The 26,617-nt window shown below is 41.2% G+C and overlaps 1 protein-coding gene across 1 annotated transcript; it reads right to left on the reverse strand.

Annotated features, from left to right (window-relative positions):
- Positions 1-747: 747 nt before the first annotated feature.
- LOC311040583 (NLR family CARD domain-containing protein 3-like) lies at positions 748-18,096 on the reverse strand (the record flags this gene model as incomplete). The annotated part of the gene is made up of 10 exons (XM_084050914.1): positions 18,013-18,096; positions 17,782-17,885; positions 16,374-16,508; positions 16,071-16,148; positions 13,711-15,520; positions 13,452-13,616; positions 10,798-10,971; positions 9,075-9,130; positions 2,829-3,325; positions 748-783 (listed from the first exon to the last, which is right to left on the reverse strand). Exons 2-10 carry the CDS (start codon positions 17,855-17,857, stop codon positions 748-750), a joined length of 3,027 nt encoding a protein of 1,008 aa, XP_083907040.1. The 5' UTR covers positions 17,858-17,885; positions 18,013-18,096.
- Between the last annotated feature and the right edge of the window lie 8,521 nt (positions 18,097-26,617).

Raw genomic sequence — 26,617 nt, forward strand, 5'->3', positions numbered from 1 at the left:
CCGAGAGGAAGACTGAATGTGAACACAGCTTCTGAACCATTCTTTAGCCCCATGGTCACTGAACTAAATATTGGACCCTATCGCCACAAGCCGCACAATATTTACAAGATTTTCATACTGAAATGGCTTTTTTTCAGAGAAACAAATTAGGAGAAAATCTACTTTGTGATCAACCTTTCTCTGTCCCAGCAACACACTCTCGCAGGATCTAGGTGCTATAGTTAAACATGCTGTCAGACGCCGGTGCCCTCTTCAGAGACAATTTTCTAGGATTTGTGCACCATTTCGCCTCTAGTGGATCCAATTAGGATGGCGGATCTTCCTAAAAATTAACCATCTTTGCTTTAACTGGCAGTTCTGCCTGGTGCCTTCAACTGCCTTGGCCAATATAGGCTGAAACTCATTGTCTCCCCTATACATAGTAATACAGTCAAGCCCCTAGCAGGGACCCCCCTGAGTCTATACATTTATGGAAGAATGAATTGCTATTGCTTAAACATGTAACTTTAGATTTTTTTTTGGGACATATAATGCTACATAGTTGTTGAAAAGTTACACAGTGCTGCTTTAACTTCAGTGTTGTTTTTTTAAGTTGTCTGAATGAATTAACTCTTCCCCTTCTTTGGGCTAAAGATCAATCCAGCTGCAGTAAAAAAAAAGCCTTTGACATGCAGCAGAGAAGGGTAGGGTTGCATTTAAAATGTCCATAGCTCCTCGTCTAACCAGGAAACTAACTAGACAGGACTCTCATGCGCCTTGTCTCCTGATGCCCTCTGGGAGGCGCTACAGTTGTATCAAAGCAAAGACAGAGAGACTCCAACAGAGCCATCATTGTATTAAATGCAAACATGCACTGATTCTGGCTTGGAAATTTGGTGTATATAGCCGATCTACAAGCTCATGGCATGTTCATGTTATGATGCGTTGTGAGCTTGTACACCGGCTATTTTTGGCTGACAGACCGGGCCGCATTAAGACCCCTCAGGGCCGTGGAACACCACAAAATCAAAGTGCACACAACCGAAATTTTCCGGGTCTAATTCGGGTCTAATTCGGTTCTATTTGACCAATATAAATCAACATTTTTTCTTTAAATACACAAAAATGAAATACACAATTCTCACAGGGCCCTGCAGGCTGCGGGCCGTGGAACACCAGTTCCACTAAGTTCCGCGGTTAAAGGAGACATCCGTTCATTTTCAGTGTTATCTTTGATATGTGGCAAATCACTCACCAACGTAGAAATGCCCATTGAGTTACTCCACAAATCCCCCTGTCGACCCCCACCGTTGGCATAATACGAGTTGCTTGTTGCTTGTTTCTCTCCGAAACCTGGCAACCTGGTGTTGCCAGGCAGAGAGATAAGCAGCCAGCGTTAGCTCGTTCTGTTATTAGCGGTTAGCTTGTCGGGACTTTCATCGCCCGTAAGGGTCTCATGGGGCTCCACAATGAGTGCTAGGAGAAAAAAAACAGACTTTGCATTTGTTAAAATAGGCGAATTTGGGCTATCCTCGCGTCTCGTATTATGCCAACGGTGGGGGTCGACAGGGGGATTTGTGGAGTAACTCAATGGGCATTTCTACGTTGGTAAGTGATTTGCCACATATCAAAGATAACACTAAAAATGAACGGATGTCTCCTTTAATGCGGCCCTGCTGACAGACTGACATCTTTAAGTCTAAGGGACAGATGAAGTAACCTTGATCCTAAGTGTTTTAATCAACAGACATAATCAGCTAAAACTCTTGCACAATTGTGATGTGAATAATTCTAGACAAAGGATATTCATTATTTTTTAAAGTATTCCAAAATATTAATAATGAACAGATGTGCTTTTGTGACTGAAATATAAATTCATTAATAACAATAAGTTTAAAATCTTTATTAATTTACTTTTTACTCAATTCATTTGATAGGCTAATAAAAAAGAAATCTTCAAGGAATTATACTTTTGAATACTTTTAGGTTCGTTTTTTGATGGGCCCTAGTACCAAAAAATTATACTGTAATACAAATATATAAAGCTGTATTCAAAATATATTTTAATACCGTGAAATACCGTAAACCGCAATATTTTGTTTGATACCATACCGTACTGTAAAATTTCATACCGTTGCATGCCTACTTAAAGTACAAAGAATTATACAAAATCCAATTTTCTTGGAAAAAGAAAATTTCAGCTCACGCCACCAAATCCCACTTTCTAAAAAGTTGGCAGTCTTTGTGTCAAACTTTTATTATTGAGATGCATCATAAAGTGTATGAAACCTTGTGATTTCTAAGTCTGTCTACTATTGTATTTAATTCAGTTAAGGGGATTTATTTATTGTCCTAACTTCCACAGGAATTTGCTTTTCACTTCCTCATATTTTATGTCAGCATCATAGACAAATGATATCTCTATCTTTGGGCTACGTCTAAATTTGAGTGTGCCACAGTCTCCGTAAGACAGTCTCACCGGCGTTCCAGCCAGCAATCTCGCAGGTCTCATAGGGGTAGTAAAACACTGAAAAAAACACAGTTTGGACCACTTTTTTCTTGGGATCATCAAAATCCCTACAGTATATTAGAGGTCCTATGGATGCCAAAAAATCCAAACTAGAAAAGAAAATAAGGGGGTGCGCGTGGATCACTCCTAGGGCCTCTACTGGGAGTCACACCTAACCTTCCTCCTGTTCCTCCTCTTCCTCCTCCTCCTCCTCCTCCTCCTCCTCCTCCTCCTCCTCCTCCTCTTCTTCTTCTTCTTCTTCTTCTTCCTCCTCCTCCTCATCATTATCCTCCTCCGCCTCCTCTCTCTGACACAGAGACACTGAGGAGTATTTACCAACCCAGAACCCAGCATAGAGGGGTTCAATGAATGTGGACTGGAAGGTGTGTAGGTGTGTCAGTGTGTCAGAGAACACTCCGTAGAAGGACAGAATGCCAGCAGTCAAGTCCACATACACTCCTACTTTGTTGGAGCCAGAGGGACGGACATGGAGGACAGTTTGCATCTTATTGTGACAAACAGTGTAAAAGTTTTCAACATCATTGCATGACAGACACCAGGAATTGTCATTGTTTCCAAAGTCACTGTCTTTACCAATACTCTTTCTTTTGATTGCTCTGTATGTCACTGCTATCTCAACATTTCTACTCCACAATACCTCCCAGTAACATTGTCCAATCAGACTCTGTCTACACATCACCTGTTCCCAGCATCCAAATCTGTCTGGGTGATAAGGATACTTCTTACGCTTTTCCAGACTTTTCACCTTCCTGTTGTTCTGATACAGAAAGAGGTGTTTGTGTGCTGTGTTTGGATCCAGTGTGAGTTCACACACATCTGATGAGAGAACAAGATACAATACAACACCAGTTTACAAACAAATACAACTTTATAATGATGTATAAATAATATTATTAATTATACATTAACAGAAGATCATTCACATACATTAATCACTCACTATTTTATACTTATAGGCTATTCAAAAATAGCCGATCTACAAAGCGTCACGATGCAGCACGTTGTGAGCTTCTAGATCTGCTATTATTATTTTATTTTTGAACATGAAACCATTAGAAAGACCTTCTGTAAAATGCCATCATTCCCCGTATGAGATATAGTAGATGTTGCATCGTAAAATCCTCAGTGTTAATAAGTAAAAATGTTAAAAGTTTTGGTAGGACATTATATGTCCCAATTCTCAATTTGATTGGTGATATATACATCTCTGATGTCGGGCAGAACAAAATATTAACTTTTCAGGAAATGATAAAAGAAAAAGGTTTTTGGAACAACACAATACTGCCTCATCAAAGTTGGTACGGTGACTTTATACATTGTCTTGATACTTGAATGTGTCCTTATATTATCATCACTTTACCCAAATACAGCTCAAGTGGAGGTGGAGGTTTTTGACCATTAAATTGGAGATTGGGTTTTTTCCGTCTGACTTGATAATTCTAATCAATGATGGAAAAAACAGCTATGAGTGGTTTGAATGACAGTTTTTGGGACCCAATGCAGTTAGGAGGTTTACTCAGAAGCGCTTTTTAATGCTTTTCATTGGTTCAACATTTGTAAAAACCCACACACAGACGTAAAGAGTGTCAATAGCACGAGTTATTAAAAAAAACATTAATAAGTTGACAAATGGAGTTAGTTGGTTTCTGCCCGACAGCGACGATATACAGTAGCCAATGCACTTTAAATCAAGTCAAATTTGACCACTACTGATCTGAGAGTGTACAAATGGAACCAACCAAACCTTAACCCATTTTTTACTTTGTTGCATGACGGCACAATGTAGAGCAACTATTTGTGGCAAGCGACACTGTCCCATTAATCAAGCATGTTGCATGATCATTGGCTCATAACATTTAATCCTTAGATATCGACATTTGGTTGGGAATGACTTTGATTTTTCAGTAATTGATGGTATCGAATTAGTTTGATGAATGAGTGACATCTGACGGGGAGAACAAGATAGAATACAGCGCCAGTTTACAAACAAATACAACCAATGGTGTAAAGTACACCATTGGTAAGTATTTACTCAAGTATTTACTCAAGTACTGTACTTAAGTACAATTTTGAGGTATTTTTTTTACTTTACTGGAGTATTTACAATTGTCAGTACTTTTACTTCTACTCCACTACATCTCAGAGGCACATATTGTACTTTGACTCCACTACAATTATTTGAAAACTTTAGTTACTAGCTACTTTACATTTTTTTACATGAAAACTTGAAATGGGACATTCGGCTTTTACTTTTGGTACTTTAAGTACATTTTGATGCCAATACTGTTGTATTTTTACTCAAGCAAATTTTGAATTGCAGGATTTTACTTGTAACAGAGTATTTCTATATTTCAGTATTGATACTTTTACTTAAGTAATAAATGTGAGTACTTTTTCCACCACTGAATACAACTTATACCAGGGGTCTTCAACAGGGGGTCCTCAGAGCTACAATAGGGGGTCCGCCAAATCTTTGTGTGATAGGATTTAGTTTTTTTACATTAACCACTTGAACCCTAGAATTCCTTTTCTGAGGGGAACATTAGCCGAAAATAGCAGATCTACAAGCTCTGCTATTTTCTGCGAGGCGTTGAGAGCTTGTAGATTGGCTATTTTTGGCAAAGAGGCTATAGGCGTAGAGGGAAAAATAATTAATCTGAAACACAATTTTATACAATATAGAGTAGGGGGTCCCTACAAATACAACTTAATAATAATTTATAAATAAATACGATCTGTAGCAACTCATGATGTAATAACAGCTCATAATGTAATAGCGGCTCATAATGTAATAAACTAAATGTAATAAAAGCTCATAATGTAAAAATGAGCTCATAACATAATAAAATCATGAGCACATAACGTAATAATAGATTTTTTCCATAATGTAATAATGTGTTACATTAAGAACCTTACATAGCCGCTCATAATGTAAAAAAAGTTCATAATGGTAAATGTTGCATTTATATAGCGCTTTTATCCAAAGCGCTTTACTGTGCATTACATTCACCCATTCATTCACACACACATTCATACACCGAGGGCGGAGGAAACCATGCAAGGCACCAACCTGCTCATCGGGAGCAATCAGGGGTTCAGCGTCTTGTTCAAGGACACTTCGACACTAACTCTGGGGGAGCCTGGGATCGAACTGGGAACCTTGCGGTTACCATCCGGGCGCTCTATCGGCCACTCTACCCCTGAGCCACTGCCGCCCCATAATGTCTCATATTGTCGACAATAGTGTCAGTATCATGGTCGGTATCATGTCAGTATCATGTCAGTGTCATGTCAGTATCATTGTCAGTATCATGTCAGTATCATGGTCAGTATCGTGTCAGGATCATGGTCATTATCATGTCAGTATCATGTCAGTATCATGCCAACTGTTTACTGTACATATTTAAACATTTCATGTGATACTTTGCATATCATTGTACATTATTGTTTGTCTTTAAATGTCTCGATGAATTGAATACACAGGACCTCAATGGAAACTAGAAAAAGTGTTCCTCGGAGCATAGGTCTCCGCCAGGTCAGGTAGGTTATTGTGGGCCAGCAATGTTAGGAATTCGCCAATCAGGATGGAATATGAAAAATTGGATGGATTCGTCTTGATCACTTAACTATAGAGACAAGTAAGACGCGCGAACGTGGGAAGCGAACGCATCTGGAAAAGAGCAATAAGAATAGAAAGGAATGAGCAATGTTTTTCTTTTTGGGGCAAACTGTTCTGAAACTACGGCGTTTTCAACTTGCCATCCGGGCTGAAATATGCAGAAATGACATGGAATTATTAGATATCCCAATAGATGAACTCGTGTAGATGCTTGTAGATGTCTTATTTTTGACTGTAGCTGCTATATTTATCTCAGAGGAGTGTAATTAGTCACGAGGGGCAGGCGGATTTCAGGCATGTTTTTCTTTTTGGGGCAAACTGTTCTCAAACTACGGCGTTTTCAACTTGCCATCCGGCCTGAAATATGCAGAAATGACATGGAATTCTTAGATATCCCAATAGATGAACTCGTGTAGATGCTTGTAGATGTGTTTTTTTTGACTGTCGCTGCTATATTTTTCTCAGAGGAGTGTATTTAGTCACCCTGGGGCACAGGCGAATTTCAGCCACACTGTAGTGCATGCAGGCAATGACAGCATGAGTCACAGGGGGGCAGCCAATGAGAGCGTGAGTCACATGGGGGTGTGGCTGCACACATACTGCACACAGACAGACAGAGACACAAAGACAGCACGTTTTCATAGTATGCTCCACTTGCGCGGAGGCGGCGCGCCTCCTTCCGCTGCGTTCGCAATAATGTGTAGCGATGTGCTTGTTTGCACAACATTTGTAGGAGTAACATTATTTGTTTAGTTTTTTTGGCAAGAATCGGCCTCCTGGTGGCGCTATAATAGGGCAATGTTAAAAGTGTTAAAAATATAATGGTCAATATCATGATCAGTATCATGTCAGTATCATTTCTGTATCATCTCCGTATCATGGTTAGTTATGGTCAGTATCATATCAATATTATGGTCCATGACCATGATACTGAATAAAATCATGAGCGCATAACTATCATGGTGACCGACATTAAACTGACTATGATACTAAAATGATACTGACATGATACTTACCACAATACTGACCATGATACTGTCATGATACTAATTAGATACTAAAAAGATACTGACATGGTACTGAAAAGATACTGACACGTTACTAACCACGATATTGACCATTATACAAAAAATTGTACTGACAATAGTATTGACATGATACTGTCATGATACTGACCATGATATTGATATGATATTGACCATGATACTGACCATGATACTGACCAGTGACCATGATACTGACATGATAATGACCATGATACTGGCCATGATACTGACCATGATACTGACATGAAACTGACCATGATACTGACATTATACTGACCATAATACTGACCATCATATTTGCCAGGAAACAACAATTTGAGCCGTTATTACATTATGAGCAGCTACGCAAGGTTCTTAATGTAACACATTACATTATGCAAAAATCCGTTATTATGTTATGTGCTCATGTTTTTTTTACATTATGAGCTGATAATTACATTATGAGCTTTTATTACATTTAGTTTATTAGATTATGAACCGATACTGACCATCATATTTGCCAGGAAACAATAATTTGAGCCGTTATTACACTATGAACTGGTATTACATTATGAGTTATCCCATGATTTTGTAACCCCATTTTTTTCACCCAGTGCCAATTGTCTAAGTAATCCTGGGCACTACACTCCTTCTGCCAACTAGGGAGAGCTCAGAGCCGAGCTCATGCCTCCTTCATGCATGAGAGCTAACAAGACTTCTTATCACCCGACAGGGAGGAGTTTCCCCGGTTGCGCGTAGCGCGTGGAAGGAACACGTTATTCCAACCAGTTCCTTTCCCCTCCATCAGGTGCCCCGGCTGGCCAGGGGGAGGCAGTATAGTGACCAGGATTACTGCATGTTTTTGTGAGGGTACCTACCCTAGGAAACACGGGGAGAACATGCAAACTCCACACAGAGAGGCCCTTTCGCCAACCCCACCTAGGGTATGGGCACTGATACGGTACGATAATAATACTTAACACTGAAATTTGTCTTGCGACCCAGCAGCCACGTATGCAACACATAAACAGTATACACATTTGACATGACACAAAAAGACATACATAAAGACAAGAGCAATGTCCACCACTCAGCCTACCCCTGGCCTAAACCTCTGATTAAGCCTCAAAGTAGTCTGATGGACAAAGGACTTTTGACCTTATTGTATGTTGGAACACTTTATCTCGTTCCTGAAGGCAGCAACCTATATTCTCCATACTCTGATGCACTGCATTAGGAGGAGAGGACATGCCCACAGCGCTACCGACTGCGCCACCGTGCCCCCCGCTATGTAAATCAGTTATTATCAGTTATGCGCTCATGATTTTAAGAAATTATGAGCTGATTATTACATTATGAGCTTTTATTACATTTAGTTTATTACATTATGAACCGTTATTACATTATGAGTTGCTACACGATCCTATATCCTATCCTACACCCTACTGTCCAATCCTACTATTCCTACTATCCTACTATTAAAGGGACTATACCATGAATTTTAACTTTTTCTTCTTTTTTGTGTGTTTTTGGTCTCCCCTACCTCTCTTCTATCCCCAAAAATAATATAATTTCTTTATTTTTTCGTATTTTTTTTTTTTACTTTTTCACACAGAACCAGGAGATAACATGCATACAAACTGGCTCAATAGCGCCCGTGCCAAACAGGACAATGTGGTATTGCAGGTGAAAGTGCTTTATAAGCCAGAGAGAAGTTAGTTGGAATGAATATATCTGAGGCTTGATTTAGGCTCAAACCTTTTGAAAAAAAATGTTTGAGGGACATAAACAATATGATATTAAATATTATTATTATTTTTTAAATTCATGGTGTAGTCCCTTTAAACAAAACCTCTGACTGGATGAGATAGCTGGGTGTGTGCTGTTTTGATCTAATGAATAAAACAGAATTCACACTTACTTAATGTGCGCTTCCTCAAACCTGGTGTGAGCCAACACTCTCCAGCATGGTGGACTCTGTGGGTGAGGGAGAGATAAAGTCAGGCCTGGCTACCTCTTGGGCACAGCTCCGGGGGGTTCCCCTGTTTGATAAATGTGCCAACAGGACGTCTCCTAGCACCTTTGCTGGGTTCTACCGTGTTAAATGTGGTCCCTTCCAACCGGGTGGAACAAGCCGTTTTGGGGGTTGCCTCCGCTTCTATGGAACCGGACAACAGCCCTCTGTTGTAAGGACCTCAGCTCAACCCCTTCTGATAGGTGAGTTTGAGCTTTGTTACTTTTCCTAGCTCACTGAGTAATCTGATATTGTTTATATCATATTGGAGTGATCCAATATTAGTGCTACATAATGAAGGTTACATATGTAACCATGGTTATGTGCAGTGGTGCACATAACTGGTGCGCAGGTGCGCACCCAAAATAAATAATGCGCGGCACATCAGACGACACGAGACGCTTTTGCGTACCAACAGCTGGGACAGGAATTTACAAGCTTTTATTTTTTAGCAAAACTAAAAAATAAAAGCCTGGAGATCGAGGCTAGGAATTTACTTCCTGAAGCCACACTCATACAATCACGCTAAAGCACATGTCGGCCCCATGTACAGCCATTAGGCGCAGGGGGAGGGGACGCATGCTGCACGTGATTGTGTGAGTGTTGCCTCGCACCCTGACACACAGACACGCAAAATATGCCGTGAATGTCCCAATCTGGCGGATAAAAGCAGCTCAGCACAAGCCACCAACCTTGGGGGGGTTCACCAAGTGGCGTGAAGAAAAACAAAACGGTGAAAAACGGCGGAATTTGGAAGCAGAGCGTCCTTCTTTCTCGCGCTGTACAGTGCATTACAGCGTGTCCATCACCCCCAAGCTGGTTTCAAACAACCACCCAGGGCTTTGATTATGCAGTATCTCTGTTACCAGGACAAGAACCACATCCTCACATTCGCATGACAACGTGGCACTTTGACATTATGATTATCACGTCATACACCTGTACCCAGAGTACTCAGCAGAGCTCCTGCGTAAAAGACGTCTTTTCGATTAAACAAAAAAAAAAACTCAATTTCAAGCTCTGGCTCCCCTCTGCTTGCTCATGTGACGGTGTGACGCACTCTAGATTCAAATGTTCGCTTAAAACACCCAAACTTTGAACTGTGATTGCGAAGAAAACATGTGACATATTCGAATACCATTTGAACCACCAAGTCCCTGTTCTTATGTGCTGTTTAACGTTTCTACGTAACAGTATGCCCGAGTAATGTGACTCCAAAGTGAGGTGATTTGTTCTGTTTGGGCCCATTGAAAGTAAATAGCTATTTTAGGCATTGTCTCTTGCGTATTATCTCGCTGTGATAACGCGTACCGGCAAGAAATTGAATAGCACACTTGTTCAGGCCGTGCCACACGTTTTGATGTATATATTGCGGGGGTTTTGTGGGCGACATTACGAAATAAAAATCTCAAGGAGAATATCATTATCAAGTTTGGTGGATTACAATAAGTGTTTTTCCATTGGCATGGCAAGCACACTTAATAATTACCCCAAAAAGTCAGTCCTGTTCTGTTTGAAAATAGAAACAATTAATGATAATGATTTAACATTATTAAACATTAGGCAAAACGATACAACTGTAAACCTACTAGAGTACATTGACACTGAGTGACATCAAGTGTATACATACCTGAGAATCTCCAAGCTGCAGTGTGGATCATTCTTTCTAGCAGACAGTAGCGCCACACCAGAGCATCCAGGATGATTGTAGCTCAGATCTAACTCTCTCAAATGTGAGGGGTTGGAGATCAGAGCTGAGGCCAGAGAAGAAAAGCCTTTCTCTGTGACCAGACAGCCTGACAACCTTCTCACACACACACACACACACACACACACACACACACACACACACACACACACACACACACACACACACACACACACACACACACACACAGTGTTATCTGCTGTATGACGACACACAAACAAATTTTGAATAGGGTGGTCCCCATGAAAAATAAGTGTTCTGATCTCATAAATGAAGGATCAAACTTGCCAAACGCTTCAACAAAAGTCTCAAAACCCACCTAGCGAAACTCAGAAGAGAGAGAAATAAGCTAAGAAACAAGGTAACTGCCATGATCAGATCAGCACAAACAAAACTACCTCGATGATAAAATTGAAGAAAACACAAACAAATCTTGTGAGCTTTGGAAGTTACTCAACAAACAACTAGCTGCAGCAACAAATTGAAAACCATCAAGTCAGACGACTCTCTTATCACAGAAAAGCGGGATGTGGCTAAAATCCTTAACATCTTCTTTACAATCATGGCCACAACAATGGTTAACAAACTGCCCCCCACCCACCCACCCCCCACTCTGGGCGTTTTGGTAAAGAGCACATCCATGCATTCTATAAAAATCTAGATGTACGCAAAGACAGATTTAAACAGATGAGGTGTTTAAAAAATGTAGCGCACTACAAAAACAGAGCCACAGGCCTCGACAGTAGTCCCCCCGAATTTCTAAAAGATTCAGCCACCTCCATGGTTCCAATCATCACCCACATAATGAACCTCTCCATCAAACAGGGACGGGTCCCCCATGATTTCAAAATAGCAAGAGTAACCCCTCTGTACAAAAAAAGGAAGCAAATTAGACCTTGGTAACTACCGCCCTATATCTATTCTTAGCTCCATCTCGAAAGTCATGGAAAAATGACAGGTATGAAAAGTATCTTGCGGAAAAAAATAAAATTTACAAAATCCAATCTGGCTTCAGAAAATCCCACTCCACTGACACATGCCTTCTCTATTTGAATGACCACATCAAACAAGAGGTGGACATGGGCAAATATTGCGTCATGGTCATGCTGGACCTCCAAAAGGCCTTCGACACCGTTAATCACACTATTTTAGATGATAAGCTAAAAGCAATAGGTTTTGATGATATGTTGGTGAGCTGGATGCAATCCTATCTGTAGGGGAGGGAACAGGTGGTGGAGGTGAACGGAACTCTTGCTGTGAAATAGCAGCAAGAGTCATCAAAAAGGTCAACCAAAGAACACTTTTTTTGTATAGGATTTCCTCTCTAGTCGGTAAGAATACCTTGAGGATTCTTACAGGGGAAGCCCTCATCCAAGGTCTTTTTGACTATGCATGCTACCTCATGGTATCACAACACCACTAAGGCCTTAAAAATAAGGCTCCAGACATCCCAAAACAAACTTATATGGCTACTTCTTGGCCTCAAACATACAACCCATCTAACCCCTGCTCGTTTTGCTAGGGTCGGATGGCTCAGGGTTGAAGTCCACAATCACAACACCAGAGGCAGCTCCACTGATCATGCCCAACCCAGATTTGGCACAAACAAGAGATTGATCTCGCTCTCATACTATGTAACAAAAATGTGGAATGCCCTACCAAAAGTAGTGAAGGAGTGTAAAACCCTACTCACTTTCAAAACTGTCCTAAAAAAAATACCTTCAGGAGGCTGCAATTCCAAACTGGCCCCTGTCAAAGTCTTAACATATACCCCCCACGTGTCTTCTAAATAAAGTATTCAATCAATCAATCAATCAATCAATCAATCAATCAATCAAACAAACAAACAAACAAACAAACAAACAAACAAACAAACAAACAAACAAACAAACAAACATAATTAAGCACACATGCATGTACATACACATATACTTATACATATACAGTGCAGTGCACACATACTGTACATATATGGATACAATACAATAACAATATAGTGTTGTTATTGCTATGACAATGCTGATGAACCAAAACCAAAAATAACTCTTGTGTACTCATATTTTGAGATACAATACAATACAAAACTTCTTCATTTCTTCGGTACATGAACAAGGCCTCCTCTACACCAATGGTTCCCAAACTGGGGGTCGGAACCCCCAGGGGGCTCCCCAAATGATTTTGGGGTGGTCCCAAGATAATTAGCTTGATGTGCAACATTGTTTTCTCTCTCAACAGTAAACAAACCAACATACAGTAGTATATAAAGGATATCTGCACATTTCTAAAGTGGTAATTTCAGGACTTATAAGACATTTTTAATACCTGTAAAATGAAGAAAAAAAGTACAAATACCAATACAAAAAGAAAAACAACAACAACAACACTATAAAAATGTTTATCCAAATATGTATCTGTGGAACCGAGCCAGACTAAATTCTATGCCTCAACTCCTACAGTGCTTGTCAGGGTGGAGGGTCCCCGGTTCAAATATGATTATTTTGGGGGGTCATGGCCTGAAAAGTTTGGGAACCCTTGTTTTAAATGTTCACCTCTGGAACAGGTTCCGGAATACTGACCTGAGAGTCTTCAGTTTGCAGAATTTACTCGCCAATCCAGCAGAGAGCAATTCCACTCCTCTATCCAGTAGATCATTGTTACTGAGGTCCATGTCTCTCAAACTAAAGCTGAGAACTGACGATAACTCCTTACAACATATCTCTGAGAGGTTACAATCACTCAGCCTGTAGAACAAAATCAATGATTATTGTATTTTATTTTCTATTTAAATAAGATCACATAATAATTAATCTAACCAGTTATTATCAATGCACCTACTGGGCTCTGTTGGAGGCTTTGACCACTGGCAAGAGCCTCAGAAGACACTCATCTGAAGCAGAGTATTTCTTCAGGTCAAACACGTCCAGTTCCTTTTCTGATGACATCAAGATGAAGAGCAGAGCTGACCACTGAGCAAGAGAGAGCTTGTCTGTGGAGAGACTTCCTGAATTCAGGGCCAGTTGGATCTCTTCCACTAGAGAATGGTCATTCAGCTCATTCAGACAGTGGAACATATTGATGGTTCTCCCTTGAGAGGGATTCTTGGTCTTGATTCTGATCTTCTTCTTGATGTATTCAATTGACTTCTTATTGGCCTTAGACCTATTTCCTATTTTCACATCAAGCACTCGTCGTAAGAGAGTCTGATTGGTCTCCAATGAGAGGCCCAATAGAAATCGGAGGAACAAGTCCAGGTGTCCTTTGGGACTCTTTAAGGCCCTGTCTATAGCACTCTTGTAGAAGTGATCTTCCTCGTTTCTAAATAGCTTTGACATCTTTTTGGACACGTTTTTTTTTCTTTCTGACAGTACATTGACACCCTTGTTGATGAATGACACAAAGGCATAAAGAGCAGCCAAAAACTCCTGAACACTCAGATGGACAAAGCAGAACGCCCGTTCATCGTTCCACCCATACTCCTCTTTCAAGATCTCTGTGAACACTCCTGAGCACACAGCAGCATCTCTGATATCAATGCCATAATTTTCCAGGTCTTCTTCACTGAAGATCAGGTTGCCATCCTCCAGCTGGTCAAAAGCCAGTTTTCCCAGAGACAAAATTACATCACTATTCTTTGGATTCCTGTCAGAATGGGTCTGAGCGCTGTCAGTATACTTTTCATCATTCTGTTTGGACAGATCCAGCACAAAGTGGATGAACATCTCAGTCAGGGTCTTTGGTGTTGCTGCTTGTTCTCCTTTTCTTAACGCATTCTCCAGAACTGCAGCAATGATGGAACAGAAGACTGGGATGTGACACAAGATGTGCAGGCTTTGTGATTTCTTGACTTGTAAGAAGATTTTTTTGGCCACATTCTTATCACTGAATCTCTTCGTGAAATACTCCCACTTCTGATCATCAGTGAAGCCTCTCACCTCTGTCATCCTGTCAACATATTTAGAAGGGATCTGATCGGCTGCTGCAGGTCGAGTGGTTATCCAGATGTGAGCAGATGGTAGTAGGTGTCCCTTGATGAGGTTTGTCAGCAGCACGTCCAGGGAGGCTCGCTTTGCGACATCGTTCAATATCTCATCGTTCTGGAAGTGTAAAGGAACCCGGCATTCATCTAATCCATCAAAGATGAACACAACTTCGGACCCGTCAGAGTTGCAGATGTCTACCTCCTTGGTTTCACCAAAGTAAAGATAAAGAAGCTCCATCAAGCTGAAAACCGTGTCCTTCCTCCTATTCAGCTCTCGGAAAGTGAATGGAAACATGAAAATAATATTCTGGTTTTCTTTGTCTTCTGCCCAGTCCAGAGCGTACTTATTTGTTAAGACTGTTTTACCAATTCCAGCCACTCCCCTCGTCATCACTGTTCTTATTGGGTCATTGTCTCCAGGTAATGTTTTAAACATGTCCTCAACGCTGATTTTCTTTTCTGGTATTGCTGGTTGCATGGATGCTGGTTCAATCTGTCTGACCTCATGTTCTTTATTGACCTCGCCACTCCAACCCTCTGTGATGTAGATCTCTGTGAAAATGTCATTCAGAAGTGTTTTCCCCCCCCCTTGTTTTGCGGCCAAAACCCGAAACCTCGTCCTCAGAGTAGACTTGAATCGTTGTTGATACACTGCAGCAAGAGTTTCTAAAGCACAAAAGAGCAAAGGACATAAGTAAGTGCATGTTATGGTAATTGTAGACCACAAATGAAGTTAACCACTTAAACTCTATACTTAGTTGACCTTAGTTGGGCCTTGTATTTAGTTGACCGGATTCCCAAGGGCTAAACTAAATATCTTTGCCAAAATTTCAAGCTCACATCGCATCACGCTGGTGATGCTGCAACACATTGTGAGATTGTAGATCGGCTATTTTCACCAAATGTTCACCTTAGAAGTGGGTTCAAGTGCTTTAAACGGCCACTGAACTAAAGCTAGTGCTACTCATACCGGAATTGATCAAATTAAGATGACTTTAAATGTAACCGTACCTGCGGCCACCCCCCCCTCAATAATCAAGAAGACTACAGAATAATTATCCCTAAGTAATAACAAGTGACAATATACAATCTTCCCAGTATTTATTGTATAATTCAGAACATAGTTTTTCAACTGTATCCATGTGTCACGTGTTGCTGATATTGTGATTCTCTTTAAATAATCTCTTTCGTAAAACATCTTTGCCCGTGTTTTCACCATTGGCTTGAACTTGCAGACCAGCAGGTGAGACCTCAGCATGCTTGTTAGCCGAGTCTTGAGATGGAAGTTGAGATCCTGAATAAGGAGAAGAGGATAATGAAGTGAGCTCTGTGAGGGAGCATGACATGTATGCAGTAGGAATATTCAGATCTTGCATAAGGAGAAGAGGATAATGAAGTGAGCTCTGTGAGGGAGCATGACATGTATGCAGTAGGAATATTGTCATTATCTAGAGAGAATTACATTAATATCTTACTAGTAGAAATACCACATTTGTCTGGTAACCAATGTATCTTGTACCTCTGTCTGTGGAGCTGACATTGATGTTGATGTTGACAGAACCACCAATGTGACCAGAGATGGTAGGAGACATCACTATGCCTCCACTCTGGGCTTTGACCTGGGCTGGAGGTAAAGCAGGTACCACTGAAGTTCCTGCACCATACAATAATCAGTGTTAATAAAACTCTCTGAGTGTAAAAATGATCCTAATCAATGTTACAAACAGTGTTGGGGGTAACAGCGTTAAAATTAATGCTGTTACTGTAACAGCATACTTTTGGGGGAAAGAGTAACCTAGCGCGTTAGTTTTGCAATTACAGTAGTCGCTAGTTGCCATTTCTAAAATAATTCCATTTAATACCTATTTTCTTTTGCCACAAATGTAAAGGAAAATCCATCCAACACATTTGCAAGGTTTTCTGATCAATGAACTAGCTCGTCTCTGTCAACGCCATGGAGACTTGCGCCGATGTTACGCAGAAATTGGTGACAGGGCCAGTGGTGATTGCTAACCCTAATCCTGTATTCAAGGGTTCACCACTTATGGTGTAACATACATGGGCTGGCTGGCTGGTCTTGTTTTTATGACATTAATTTGTAGCACCTATGCGACATGGCAGATATTGAAAGAAGAGGTTACCCTTTAGTACAGTCAGTACTAACTAACTAAAGTATTCACACGTTTTGGATTTATTGGTGAAAGGAGGAGAAGTCAATGCAAATAGCCTTGGTGAAGCCCAGCACAGCTCCACCTCCACAACACTAGTGGTCACTCTGGTAGGCTTGGTTTTGATTTGATTTGATTTTGGTAAAAGATATACAAGTAAAATCATTCACACTATAACTTAAACCCAGGATAACACATTAAAGCATGAGGAGAAACTTGTTTCCAATGTGGTCCTGCAGCTGCACTCTTGTTTATCGAACTTCCTTGCAGAGGGGTTTTAATCGTCGGTAACGCAAAGATAATTTGTTACTTTTCTCAGAAGGTAATCCTGTACCTATTTAATGGCGGTAATCCTGTAACGTAACAAGTTACATTTAAAAGTAACGTTACCCAATACTGGTTACAAACTCTCAGAGAGAGACAGTAAATACAATAATTACAGTTTTAAATGACAAATTACTGCACTTCGTAAAATGAGAAAATGCTTTTAAACAACTTATTGGCTGAAAAAATTCACCATATAGACTTTAAACAAGGGATAAACACTTTGATATGAATTTATGTAATTTATGTAGCTATACAGCATTTTTTAATAAATCATTTAACTATTCCTGAAAGCAAACTCTTTCAGATAATAATGTGTCTCACTTTCAACAATGTCACTAGAAATGAAAATTCAGAACTAGAGCTGCTTAATTAATCCTTTTCTTTCTTTCTTTCTTTCTTTCTTGCTTGCTTTCTTCAAATTGTCATTGTTACCTGGACAGTCCCCATGTGGCTTTTCAGAAAGTTGAAGTTGATCCATTTTGTTCAGGAGCTCCACTGAGGACAACATAGGTCCCTCCTGGTCACATGTCTTCACTCTGTCATCCATTGATTCACATTTACATTAACTTCATTGATCCCTTAGTCATAATATAAAAGTTTAAAAAAAAAAAGAATTACAGGATAAAGGCCCTGGTTATCAAAACACAACAAACAGTCACTCACTGTCTCCATTGGGATGGCGTTTGTCATCAGAGATCAGGTAGTGCAATTTCACAATACGTCCACTAGATGATGCACATTGACTTCATTAAAAAAGAAAGATACAAATGGAGACAGATAAAAACAGAGTTAATTATAAGTACAGTGGAAATGTGGATTGTAGGTTGTCACACAACCTACAATGTGTGACATGATGCGTCTTTGGTCCTGAAGCACTTAATATTTATATTTCAATATTGTTCAAATGTCATCAAACAGTTTATTGAGCCCCTTATCGAGTGGTTGTTACTAAAAGGGTCTGGATCTGGGGATATACCTACACGCATACTGTGTCTGTGTATGGAGGCAACATGAACATCTAAAGGGCTGTGTGTGTGTGTGTGTGTGTGTGTGTGTGTGTGTGTGTGTGTGTGTGTGTGTGTGTGTGTGCGCGTGCATGTGTGTGTGAATTAATTAATTAATGATTTGATTTAAGTGTCTAGCCACCTTTTCAGAAATTAAATGTTCTATACACTGGTTACCGGTATTGCTGATCATATACAACAGATACCGACCGAATAAAACAAAACATAACATAAGGTACATATCCCTACTACAACACTTTTTTCCTCAGGTCCCACGCTTTCTCCAAGTAGTTTGCCAGTTTAAATACATATTTTTCAAATAAACAGTGTGTCATTGATATTCAACATGAAGGTGTCGTGCGCCGAAAATAGCAGATCTACAAGCTCACAACGCGTCGCGGATGCGACACTTTCTGAGCTTGTAGGTCTGCTATTTTCAGTGTGGGACTCACCGCATAGCGCAAAAATAAATCTTGGTTGTTGGACACCAGAAGTTTAACTCAGCCATACCCGACCAATTCTCAAGCCATTGTTATAATTCAAAGTTCTCTATAATCAGTGTGTATTTTCATTTGGTGTATCAATCATGTTTTTATAATCCCTCTATCAAACAATATGGAGAGAAAATAAAGTGTTGGGAGACGGACATTACGCACGCATGGCATGCTGATAGGCAATGAAAGACTCATCCACTCACAACGGTGGCATTTCAAATGCCTTCCTTAATCCAATGAAATAAAATTAAATAAAGGTTTTTACAGGTGTTTTCCCAATAGCTTAGAAGTGAAACAAATGGAGTGAGTGCGTGCATTCTCTTCCTCTCTCTTATGAAAATGTCCTGGAAATGTCGGGAGTCGGGAGGCTCCCTCACTCGGGTGCATTTCGCCTTTCCGACATGTCGCCTTTCTGACGTTAACGAACCCTATACCTAACCCTAACCCTAACCCTAACCGCACGCGGAAGCCACTAGTCGGAGTGGCGAGATGTCGGAATGGAAGGAGCACCCCCCCTCACTCCTAAAGACCAGTCCATATCGTCTCTGACTGCCAAACTTTTGGTCGGGGAGGTTCGCTTCAACTTCAAAATGACGTCACTCGCAACTTCTGAAGAGCATTCTCCCTAATTTCATTTCGGAAATCTGCACTCCTAAATGTTGAGACTCTTCGACAGCTACTTTGAGGGTGATTGGTCGGCTGGGTGTGTGCCAAAACTAACATATTGGACAGACCCATAACCAAACTCTGCCTGTTGAAGCAAGCAGTGTAAACATTTTGAAGATTACTTAATTTTTTTGTGATGCATGATGAATATGTTATGGCTCTTTGTGTTTATTTGTGTACATTTGTAATCGTTTTTTGAGTTAATGGTAAAACAGTTAGGGGCTGGAAGGGCCATATTGGTATGACCTGAATTGTTATTGGTATGACCTGTATTGGGTCACACACAGCCTGTAAGTAGGCCCGTTGATTGAGTAATTAAGCCTATGGGTTGCTCCCGTGTTATTTGATTAGTCACTCACATAGTCTGGTGGGGGTTTCTGTTTGTTCATAAGAGTGAAGCAGTGTGGGGAGCAACACAGTTTTTTGACCACATCTAAAATAAATAAGTTGTACTGTTTAATTTCAAGTAAAGCACCTTTGTCGATTTTTTACTGTCTCTGAGGACTTATTTTGTGCGTCAAGCTCTCGTGTTGTTTACAAGGGGAAAAGGAAGTCTGGTCACTTCCTGTAGCATATGTAATCACATAAACAGACAGGGAGGTACTAAACTTTCAAAAGAAAAAAGGAAGAACTATGCCCCCTAGAGGCAGTAATAAAAAAAAGAAGGAACGTGTTCCATTTCACCTACCAAATGGAGTAAAGGAGTGTAAAACCCTACTTACTTTCAAAAACGTGCACCTTCAGGAGGCTGCAATTCCAAACTGGCTTATAACCTAACCTAACCTAACCTGTCTTAACCTAACCTAACCTTTTCTGTGTTTTTTTTTTCTTCTCTCCGTTTCGTGCCCTCTCTAAGGTTGTTGCCCTGTGCTGCGCTGCTTTTATCCGACATTCACGGCATATTTTGCACCATCACGGTGCGTTGATCCTCGGTGACGAGTGCCTGCAACACAGCCAGCAGCTTGCTGCTTGCGAGTCGCGCGACTGACTGGGTCAGGATTCAAGGCCACACTCACACAATCACGTGCACTGCAGCATGCGTCCCCTCCACCTCCGCCTCCTCCCCATGGGTGTGTATTGCCTATGGGCGTGCATCACCGTGCATGTGTGAGTGTGGCTTCAGGAAGTGAATTCCTAGCCTCGATCTCCAGGCTTTTATTTTTTCGTTTTGCTAAAAAATAAAAGCTTGGAAATTCCTGTCCCAGCTGTTGGTGCCGCGCAGCATTTATTTTGGCGACGCATGCGCACCTGCGCACCAGTTATGTGCACCCCTGTGTATATGCCTCAAATGTGCGGATCACAGGTGTATGTCTTCATGGATCTGGACGGCTGCCAGCTGGTCGTAAAACGTCAAGCGTGTTCCCGAGAAGGTCATTTGCATTGTTCCACTCCCCTTTTCGCACCATAAAAGGCAACAGGAAATGAAATATCCAACTTCAACCTCACCGTACTGAACAGTGTTGCCATGTCCGCTTATTACAAGCGAATGTGGGCTTATTTTTCTGTGAAGTTGCTTGTAAATACTGGTAGCTGTGGGGTGCAATTTTTTGGGCTTGTTTCTAAAGTGAAGTTGCTTATTTGGGCTTGCTTCACATTTGCTCAATTATTTTAACCACTGGTTCTCAAATATTTTTATGTCTTGGACTCCCAAGTTAATATGTAGGCTAATTTATTCCTATAACCCCCATCTGAAAATGTTTTGTGCCAGCTGGAGCCCCATACCAGATTTGTGTTGTTAGATTTGTTTTGAAAATAGCAGATCTACAAGCTCACAACGCGTTCTATCACAAAGCGTTGTGAGCTTTTAGATTGGCTTGTAGATTGGCTATTTCCAATGTATACAGTATATAATTTCAATGTATACAGTATATAGGTTTACAGTTCTCATATGGCTACCTTCTTTTGGGCTTATTTTCATAGACCTGGTTGCTTATTTCTCTCACAAAATCTGGGAACACTGGTGCTGCAGGAGTTTAACGTCTCGTGCAAAATTACAGAAGACAACTTGAACATCATTCTGATATGTCTGGAAGCGAGTCCCACTATTGCACGATGGATCAGCTGAACCTAATGTGTAATGTTTACAAGGTTTAACCCCACCAGCAAATAATAGACTTATAACATGGAAAGGATATTTTATAAGCCTTTTCTGCTGAACATTGCTCACGTTTACCGAGGTAAAAAGATGACGTTGAAATCCAGTACAGGGCATAAAAGTGGAACGCTGCTATCTGATTATGGACTAGAGCTTATTGATTACTAATTGATTGAATTCGTTAAAGTAATACTAGGTAACTTTTTCAAAAAAACAAAAGTTACATTTTATATCTTTGGTGAGTGGCAAATGTTTCACAACACCCATTCCATGAATTTCACCCCCGAAAGCCTTTTATAAACATATTTTCTATTGAAAGTGGACAGGGGCGTCTTTCCAGGAAAATGACGTCATCCGGCCGGAAAACGGAAACGGAAATGCACCGGTTTCCTGTTTGACTCGGAACTACCGCGCTAGTAACAAAAAGGAATTTCGCGCTGTTTTTATGGCATTATAGGATTTGAAGATGGAAAAACAACAGCAAAAGAAAACACAGCTCACGGTAACTAAAGCTCCACTGGCTAAGAGAAACGATCCACAGATAGTTTAAAACAACAAAAAGAACGCTTTTTGAAACGCTTCCGGTGAAAACAAATGGAATTCTTGTGCAGGACTCCGCTAAAGACCTGCAATGACGGAAGTGACCAGCAGAGGTTGCTAAAAATCGTTATTTTTTAACCTACCAAGTATGGCTTTAAAGCCATACTTGGTAGGTCCAAAAATAACTATTAACACACGGATCTGCAGAAAGTGAGAGTGAATCTCACCAACACTGTGTGAAACTTAGCCCATGTATTTAAATGCGAACTTACAAGTAAGTTTGTGGATAGGAAAATACATTTGTAAAAATTATCTTAAAAAAGTGTGATGATGTAACAGGAAAAAGGAACGTATGCGTGTGTTGGTCTACTCACAAATAAGATCCTACAATTCACACACAGAATAGATGATTTACAAATTATATTTTATGATAAATGCACACACAAGTATAACATTTTGATTATAAGGGTGAATGTTAAAGTGGCACTTTGTAACTTTTTTGTAATGAATTAAATGTAATGTTGTCCAATCTGTACGGTAGAGTATGTTAATACAATATAACTGGGGTGGTTGTATTTTGTCTCCCTGCTCTTCTATTGAGACATTTAGATCGTGTCAAAGGTCATGTCTCACCTAGACACAGGATCTGGCACAGAGTTTGACCTGATGTTCAAGATTCAATTTATCCCTTCTACAAGCAGGCAGGCTCTATTAGCTCAATGGTAAAAATGTCAGCACTTGTGCAGGAAACTGGGTTCAAATCCGGGGTAGAAGAGTTTAAAAAAAAAATAACTTTCCTCTTCTACAGTGCAGCTTTAACTAACAAGCAGTAACCTGAAGCAAAGTATTGCTCAAAAGTTAAGCTAAATAATTAGACAAAATTTAAGACAGACATTAAATCCCATGCCTCTCTAGTCACAATTTTCATAATAGGTAAGATTCACAAAACTATGTTTACTATTATAGATAGAGTGGCTGCATCGCAGTGCCAGTGGATGCTTTATTTGGGCCTCCAGATGTCTGATAACCCCCATATTACGTAAGTAGCTAAAATGGCAGATCAAGAAGCTCACACCGCTGCTCGAAGCGACACCTTGTGAGCGTGTAGATCTGCTATTTTTTACTAGTTTGAGTCCCAGGCAAATGTCTAATTTCGCTTTTGGATCTTGAGCTAAAAGGTTTGGGAAACACTGCTCTAGAATATTGGACAGACTGATATCCACTGTTCTAGAGCCCGATCACTATAAATCAAAACAAATTAGGCCTCCCCATACAGACCCCCCCCCCCCCCCCCCTGACATGAGGGCTCATTCAAGTCAGTCAGCACAGGGTCCCAACACTCTCAATAATTGCCTCTGCTCATGAAAGACTGCATACTTAGTGCTGCTGTCCTTTCTGGATGCCCAAGGCCCCTGCCCCCTGCACCCAAGCCATCCAGGATCCTGTTGACCATACAAGATTTGATTCTGTGTCAAAACCCTGTGGAAAACCCTGTCAAGTGATGAGCACGGCCATGTCCGCCGGCTCCGTGGTTATCTGAAACCCTCAGAGCTGAGCGAACACCTCTCAGAGGCAGCTGAAAGGAAGTGGCGCAAGACGGAGCAACCAGATGACCTCTCCCCCTTTCACTCACTCCTTTCTGCCTCTCACTATCTACTGCTAAATCCTCTTTCTACCACACCAAGATTCAATCCTGTGCCTCTAACCAAAGGAATCTCTTTTCCACTTTTCCCTCCCTCCTTAGAGGGTAGAGGGGTCCCTTTAGTCTACTGGCCTGCTTCAAAAGAAATGTCAACTTGACCACCAACCGTTCAGTGCACACTCATTATGTCACTTGTACCAGTTATCACAATCAAAAGACTCTCATGAAACAACCTGACCTACTCCTCCGTCTAGAGAAATGCACTGATGCTCATCCTATCATAACCCACTCTCATCCTATGCCTACAACCTGGACCTCTGTCAGCCCTAAAGGTCATTACACACCGGCGATTATGCGAATATACGGAAAATTCGGATGCGGTCCGAATAAATAAAAGCCGCTTTTTCGCTCCGCGAAACGGATGTGGAAGCTTGCATTGACTTTATAAGGTTTTAAAAAAAATATATATATATTATTCTTATGAAAAAAATCGCCCCCGGTGTGTAAGGACCTTAAGTCCAGTCACACAGAAAAGACAGCCAAAAATGCAAACCATATTCACATTTACACCATCAAGCATAACCATTGCTCAAAATCATCAATGCACAAAATCATTGTGTAACCCATGTTACCATGCCTTAAAATAGGATTGAAAAGCTGCAAGGAATTAGCAATAAATAAAGATTTCAAAAGGCATATTTGTCATGAATATTAAAGACGGGGTGCCGTGATCCCCCCCCCCCCCCCCCTAAAACATAATCATCAGGTATTATGGTTGTACTAGGAGGAAGATTTTTTTCAAAAAAGTTTACAGAAATTGTTAAAATTATGTTTTTGTGTTGTTGTGTTATGATAATGAGGGGGCGGGTATGTTTTTACTATGTCACTAAAGCGATGTTTCTCTATTGGCATGTTTGACCCTCAAGGTTTCAGCCTCCAGGAAGAAACTCCAAATAGTCAGAGAAGACATAAAACCACTTAATGAAGTTCTATCAACCTCATAGACACATGAAAAACAGAAAAAGTGCAAAAACATGGCACCAGCTCTTTAAAATAGAATCAGCAATATATTAAATACTGCATAAAATTCATAAAGGAAATAGAGTTTTGTGTCCAACAAAATAAGTCCCTGCTGTACAAATGTCCTCAATATAGAGAGGTCTCACATCAAATTCACAGGAACATAACAGTCCTGAGATCAGTGACACTTTTCACTGACCAATCAGAGCCCTGCTTGCTGCAGGAGTGAGTGAAGGAACAGACCTGAGCCCAATCAGAGCCCTGCTTAGTGCAGGAGTGGGTGAAAACAGAACGTCATGTACTAGAGACATCCTCTTTGATCTTAAACCAGAGGAGAGGCACGTTGCATTTTCCGGGAGATTGATTACACATTGAATAACGTTTTCAAAGATACACGTTGATTAAAGGGAGAAACTCCCATTGTGCAGTTGATTGATCTAAAACACAACGTTAGTGAGCTTTGATCCTGGAAGAAATTCACTGATGATCCATGCTGTGTGAACCATGCCCTGGCACAAAAGAATATGAGAACTCAAAATTGATCTGTTCTGGTGAGTGATTTGATTCCATATACAATGGTGTTCAAACATTATAATTTAATGACTGTTATTGTTATTTCTGATTATGAGATACTTCTTTGATTTATTGACTGAAGATGAGTATGCAGTTATCTTGTCCCTTCTTCGTAATATATTCACTTATGGGATGGGATAACATCGCCCCCTGGCGATGCACAGAGCACTACACACATGGACTCCCGCGAGAATTCTATTGGATAGGGTCATGTTACGCGAAACTGGTAGTCCGGAAGGGGTATAAAACCCCTTGTGTAACTGGGATACGCCCTCTTACTTCACTCTGCACAGCGAATGCGCACGAGCCAAGACACAATCTACGGAGAAACCTACCTCGAAATCCATCTGATCCCAGAGCGAGGGCACCTGTGTTCCTCCACGGGCATTTTGAGCAAGTTTTCGTTTTAAATAACGCCCCCACGGCTATTTACTTCTTTTTGTTTCTTTATTATCTTTCCTATCCTCTCCGTTTTCCTGCGTGGCTTCGAGCTAGCTTGGAAGCTATTAGCAAGCTACGCTGCGCTAAAAGCTAAAGCTAGGCTAAGTGGCTAGTTAGCCTTTTGTTTACGCCACGTGTCGGAGAGAAAGGGAATGGAGTCTCCGAGGGAATGCGGCCTGGACGGCTGCAGCCTCCTCGTCGCAGCGGATGACCCACACCGCGTCTGCATGTCCTGTTTGGGGGTGAACCACGCATACGTCGCCCGCTACTACCCAGGTGACGAGGACGCCTGTAAGGCCTGCGCGTGCTTCACCGTGTTCCACCTCGACCATCGCTTCACGAGGGCCAGGAACCTCGCGGCCTCTACAAGCAGCGGACACATCGGTGCTCCTCTCGCCGCCGGGCCTAGTGCCCCGCTAGAAGACGGAAGCCTTGGGGCCATAGGCCCACCTTTGCACACCGCCCCGAGGAGCAGCGGTGCTGCTAAAGGCCGGCGCACGGTCGCCTCCGCGGCAATGACCTCGTCGCCGGTCTCCGCCATTGTTGTTGTGTCTAGCGGAGTGCATCTCCACTACGACAGCGGCGCCTCTCCCTCCCCCTCCCTCCCCGCCTGGGGCAACTCACAGACGCCAGAGGGCAGCGTCTACTCCGACGTCGAGGAGATTGACGGAGCAGACGACGGCATGGCAGAAGGTGGGGAGGAGGAAGATGAAGGGGAGATCACCTCCTACCAGGAGGTCCAGGAGATCACGATTACCAGCCCAGGGCCGGCCGATCCTCCTAGACCTCTGCC

This window comes from Gymnoscopelus microlampas, assembly GCF_963454915.1.
Source record: "Gymnoscopelus microlampas genome assembly, chromosome: 24".
Taxonomy (NCBI): Eukaryota; Metazoa; Chordata; class Actinopteri; order Myctophiformes; family Myctophidae; genus Gymnoscopelus; species Gymnoscopelus microlampas.